Consider the following 5663-nt stretch of genomic DNA (forward strand, 5'->3'; position numbering starts at 1 on the left):
CATCCCAGGTAGACAGAACTGATTCCAGAATAAGCATGTGTACCCTGGTCTGTAAAGAATCAGCTCAGTTGAGGTGGACTCTCAGAACTGTTGCAAGTCCAAAGAGTGAAGAAAGAAAATAGAAAATGGCCTGAAAACAAATCAGTGAGGTTGTATTTCTCACATACAATGTGGAACTTTTGTTTTATTTAAGAGTAGAATGATGAGTCTAATGAGATCCCGAAGACTTGTTCAGTCCCATGTTAAAACCTTATAACATCACTTATTTCAAATAAGAGACCCATAGTAGCTTACTGCTTTTGAAAATGCAGAGATAAAATAAATTTCCCATCAGGAAAAAACTAGAATGTTAGCCTTTTCTATTTTCTCTTTCACAAAAGACTTTGCAAAAGATCCCAATGTTAGGAAAACATGACTACGTGATAATTGAAGAAGGGTCCCTGTAGCTTTGCTGATCATAAAAAAACAACAAATAAACAAGACCCACATACCCCCCAAAACCATGCAAACTAAACTAAATGCACCACCATTGACTAATAGCACCTCATATATGGGATTTATGAGACGATAAATCTTTATGTAAGGATACAGCATCTTTTTCTATTGGAGAGACTTACAGGTTTGAACCTCCAGCCTTGTAGTTAGCAGCCTAATGCCTACCCCACAGCACTACCAAGGCTCTTTGTGGCTTTGCTAAAGGAGTGGTCAAAGAGGGCCAGGGCCAGTCTTTCAGTTTAACCAAACACAAACCAGTGCTTTCTTCCCCACAGCTTATTCTTGTATCAAGACCATGAATGAATTTCCCACAATGTATCTTATTTCTGCATGTCTAACGTTTACTCCTCCTGAGTAACTTAAATAACCCTCTGGCTTCAGAGGGACTTGCTAGGAAGGGAGGCCAGCAGGCCCTGGGGCCTTCTCATTGCAGCCATCTTCCTGACCAGTGTTGGAGCCAATCTGTTTGGAATAACTTTTTATGCAGTAGCAGGGAAGCATTGAAATAAACAGAATTGTTTATTGATGCATTCCTAGTAGTCATTATGCAACATTTATTCATTTCTTTTAATTTTATTTTTACTTTTTTCCCTTCATCTATTTGAACAATAGACCCCTCAATATTTTATGCTTGCTATAAATGATTAAATCAATTATTTGGCTGAAGTAGTTTCTCTGGTATTATTGAAATGGAAAATGCTATGTAAACGTGTCATTGTGCTGCATAAATTCTTGTCACACAGCATCCTCAGCAAATCTCAGGATAATGTCCAGAGTATCAGGTCAGTGGGTTGGATGAATTTGGTTGTCTATCCCCATCTGAGATAGCTCCTGTTCTAGGTCCTCCTCTGTCCTGCTGCGTTCGCAGTTTGGTCTTCTTTTGCTGCTACAGGAAGTATGTGGAAGGCTTTTTATCCTTCCCTTTCCAAGGGACACTGTATTTTTATTAGGATGAACATCAATTGCACCAAACATGTACACTCATGTATAATTATGTATTTGAAGGAGCTTTTTAATAATATGAATGGTACCAAAGGTTTAAAAGAGAATACAAGTGTGTGTCCTTTATGCCAAGTGACCTTGACCTCTAGATGGAGAATGAGATGACAGGAAGGGCACACAATCTGCTAACTCTGGTCTCGTGTTTTGATCTGTCTTACCAGAAAATTTTGAATAAGTCTTGTGTGAACCTCCATTTTCTCTACTTACTACTGAAATTAAAAAAAAAAATTTTTAAGTACTCTTGATGAGATTTAATTATTATAAACCACTTTTGAGTTTAGTGGATGGTTTATTAATGCTCAGTGTTCCAGCGATTAACTGTTTTGTTTGGAATTTCCATAGGTCTGGCCATTTTAGTTGCCACAGCATGGTATGGAAATAGAATTGTTCAAGAGTTCTATGACCCGATGACCCCAGTCAATTCCAGGTAATACTACTCATGTATAAAATTGTTTATTCTTTAAGAAAATAGCCTTTTTATATTCAGCAAAGTCAAGCTGTTGCTGTGGTTTCCCAGAATGGCTTTCAAGAACTACATGGCATTTTATATCAAACTTGCAAACCATTTAAACGGCCTGTGACTCATGTTCAAATGAGTTCAATAATTGCTTTAACAACCTGTATTGGTGACAGATTACTTCAAAGTAAAAGTTCTAAGCGCTATTCTTTCCAACTCTATACTGAGCCTTTTTTATTTCTTTCAAAAAATTAATAAAGACACTAATATATTTGACTTTTCCTCTTTGATGTGTATTCTGACAAAACATAATTTGTCATATATATGATAATTTATAACTAACAAACAATTTAAGGTTGGAGAATAAACACTACTATATGAGTTAGTGAAGGATTATTCTTTCTAAAATCTTAATTTTATATTGCAGACTGGTATCATTGTTAGTAAGTGGATAGACCCCTTTGAAATAGTGTGCCCTATACAACTATAAAGTTGACTTTCCAAGTGCCATTTTTTTAACATTGCAATTTGTGTATTTGCAAGGCCTGATTCTGGACTACCTGGTGACCACACTCTTTCATCAGGAGCATGCTTGTTCTTCTCACTGTCATCACAGCTTGAAAGACTAATAACTACATTTCAGTTGAGACTTTAATTATTGCTTGGTAGGAACTAGGATGAATAGATGTAAAATCCCAGTGCTTGGAGAGATAAGGTGTGTTTCTTTTTATATAATAACCCACATGTTGGAGAACACATATTGCAATGGTTGTGTTGGAGCCCAGCCCAGAGGATGTATCACCGAGGGGCAGAAACTGGAAGTCAATGGTCTGAAATGTTACTAGAGTGATAGTACCAGTAGTGCATGTGAAAGCACTTTGTAAATTGCTAGGAGTGTACAATTATTATTTACATTCTCTCAAGAGATCTCGATAGCAGTCCACTGAGACAAATGGAATTACCCTACTTTGATAGCAGAACAAACTGATGCTGAGAAGGAAAGTTAGCAGCAGCATCAGAAGCACTTGAACTTGCATCAAAATCTAGGCCTTGCACTTTAGATCCAGTCCTCCTCCAACCTCACTGTCTACAAGCACTCATGAATACCTCACCCTAAAGAGTCTCAGTTAATTCATTCATGTTATTAATTCAGTATCCCTGAGCTGACTACATCGAAGTGTTTGTTTTTTAAAAAAACAAAAATGTAAGATTTGTTTTCTTTTTTCTTTTCTTTTTTTGAGATTTGGTTTCTATGGTTACCTGGGAGCAATTACTAAAAGCTCTAGTAACCTCCTTTGCAATGTGTGACAATTTACTATAGATCATGGCTGTTGACACTTGGGGGTGGTATGACACACTGAACTTTAGGCTAGCATCCAGATTCATCTTCCAGAGTATATGAACTTACTTTACAAGCCTCCTACACATGGAAAAGTCCTGGAATTATTTGAGGAAGTCGCCTGATATTGCATGGTACACAAAGGGTCTTCAAAAAATTGAATGAAAAGAGAGTGAAATTTTTCCTTAAACCTTTTGAAGCCTCCTCATGTCCACTGCATATTAATCAACAATCATAGCATAAACATTCTGGTATCTGTGTGTTCAAGTACTTGAGGGTCTTTTTTCCAAGGGATTGCTGGGAGTTATTTTCAAAGGAAATAAATATGCATGTGATATCAACTTCCTTCTCTATATTAGAAGAGCAGCCAGTGACTGCATGATGGAAGAGCTGCATTGATTACCTTTTCCTTTCAGGTATGAATTTGGCCAGGCTCTCTTCACTGGCTGGGCTGCAGCTTCCCTCTGCATCCTGGGAGGTGCCCTACTCTGTTGCTCCTGTCCCCGAAAAACAACCTCTTACCCAACACCTCGTCCTTATCCGAAACCTACACCCTCCAGCGGGAAAGACTACGTGTGACCAAGGAAGATGACACGCACCTGTTGGAACAGACAGAAAGTGGACACTGAAATATGATCCTCAACCTTAAGACTATTGTCTTGTGACTATTGCAGTCAGAACTGGGATATTACAAAAACAAAACAAAACAAATGCCCTAAGATATTTTTTTAAATGCATTGCTAAAAATGGTCTAGTCTTACTTTATCTCCTGCCTTAATACAGGAAGAATGTCCTGTCCATTTTTATTACAGCTTCTCACTGAGTAATCATACTCAAATAGGGGGAGGGAAACGCCTTAAATACATATGGATATGTATATAGATGTTTTTCTAGTAAAAATGTAGATGGCAAAAACTCTTGCTCTCATTATGTTTGCACCAGCATACTTAAGCATCTCTAAAAAGTTGGGACAATGTGTATTGAATACGATACTCATTAAAGAAGCAGTTGAGTTTTTAATGTTTCTTCTTTCTATATATAATAACAAATGGGCCACATGTCACTTAGCTCTCCTTATCAGATGTTACTGTCTTTGACACAAGAGTTAATCTACTCTAACCCTCCCTGCTACTGAGTCGATTCTAACTCACAGTGAACCTCTATGGCTTCCTAGAATTTTCTGAGGCTGTAAATCTTTGTAAGAGTAGACTGACTAATATTTCACCAAGTGTGAATTTTTAACCTTTTAAAACATTTTTCATGTGTGTGCTTTCTCATAAGTGTCCTCTCCCTGGCCCATAAACTTGTAGCATTTGCTCTTCCATTAGTAGATCGTTCTCCAGGCCCTTATTCGCTTCCATTGGGCTGGTTTCTAGCCCCAGACCTGAGAACACATTTCATAAGCCTATATACAGTCAGAAATAACCTGTTCGACACCAGAGCTTTAGGGGCATATCTTTCACGTTTTTTGATTTTTTGCTTGGCCAGAAAAACACATTCCTATTGCCCTTCCCACATGATCCCTGTACTCTGACCTATAACAATGTTGTTTACTTTGAAAATATTTGTCCCGTTGTGTAGCTTTGCCCTGCTTTCCTAGATGTTGTAACAGTTTTATCGATTAAAATGTTAAGCTGCTTAATCACAGTTGTATATTCCCCTAAAACTACCTTATTCTTCCTCTTTCCTTAACTATATTGGTTTTCCCAAATGTAATTATCATACAGTTTACCTCTGCTCCCAGAGAGGTATGGTCTGTTTGTCAAAACAAAGTGGTAGACTTTCTGGAGTGATAACCTGGTGACAAAGAATGCTCTTGTATCTATAAACAAATCATTTAATCTTCTACCTCTTTCCCCATCTGTCAAATGGAGATAATAACACTTAACCAGCTGGTAAAGGTGATATATTAATTATTTGATATTACTCTCATACTTCAAACATGAAATATGCCCAATTAGTGCTTTATTTGCTCAACTGGCTGTTTGAAAGTCAATGGACAAAATGTAACCAAATGCCTTTTATACCTTTCAGCACCTTTTTTCCTCTGAGTCCAGTGTTCTGTTTTTCTAGCTGTGACTAGCATGTTATTAGAGTTCTCATCAATTTAAGCAATTGTTCTTCATTTTATAGTCAATGCAAGATGCTGCTTTGCTTCAGCAAGGTGATGTAATTGTCTTGAGAGACCCGAATTTGAGTGTTGGTGCTATCAGTTACTGTCTGGATTTGGGCAAGACATTTAGCTGCCCTAAAACTACTGCTTCTTCTATTCAAAACCAGAAAGAAAGAAAAAGGGCTGATGATTCCTGCCCTGTCTACCTCACAGAACTGTTGTGAACACCCAAATAGATGGGACCATATTGAGTGTGG

The 5663-nt window shown here is 37.6% G+C and overlaps 1 protein-coding gene across 1 annotated transcript in view; it reads left to right on the top strand.

Annotated features, from left to right (window-relative positions):
- Positions 1-4313, top strand: part of CLDN1 (claudin 1) — a 14756-nt gene extending 10443 nt beyond the window's left edge. The window contains exons 3-4 of the mRNA XM_004713402.2: positions 1840-1924; positions 3710-4313. Of these exons, the coding sequence (XP_004713459.1) occupies positions 1840-1924; positions 3710-3872 (248 nt within the window). The 3' untranslated portion in view covers positions 3873-4313. The remainder of the gene's footprint in view (positions 1-1839; positions 1925-3709) is intronic.
- The last annotated feature ends 1350 nt before the right edge of the window (positions 4314-5663 follow it).

The sequence above is a fragment of the Echinops telfairi genome, unplaced genomic scaffold (genome assembly GCF_000313985.2).
Source record: "Echinops telfairi isolate 266 unplaced genomic scaffold, ASM31398v2 ScPeMD7_7407;HRSCAF=8445, whole genome shotgun sequence".
Classification (NCBI taxonomy): domain Eukaryota; kingdom Metazoa; phylum Chordata; class Mammalia; order Afrosoricida; family Tenrecidae; genus Echinops; species Echinops telfairi.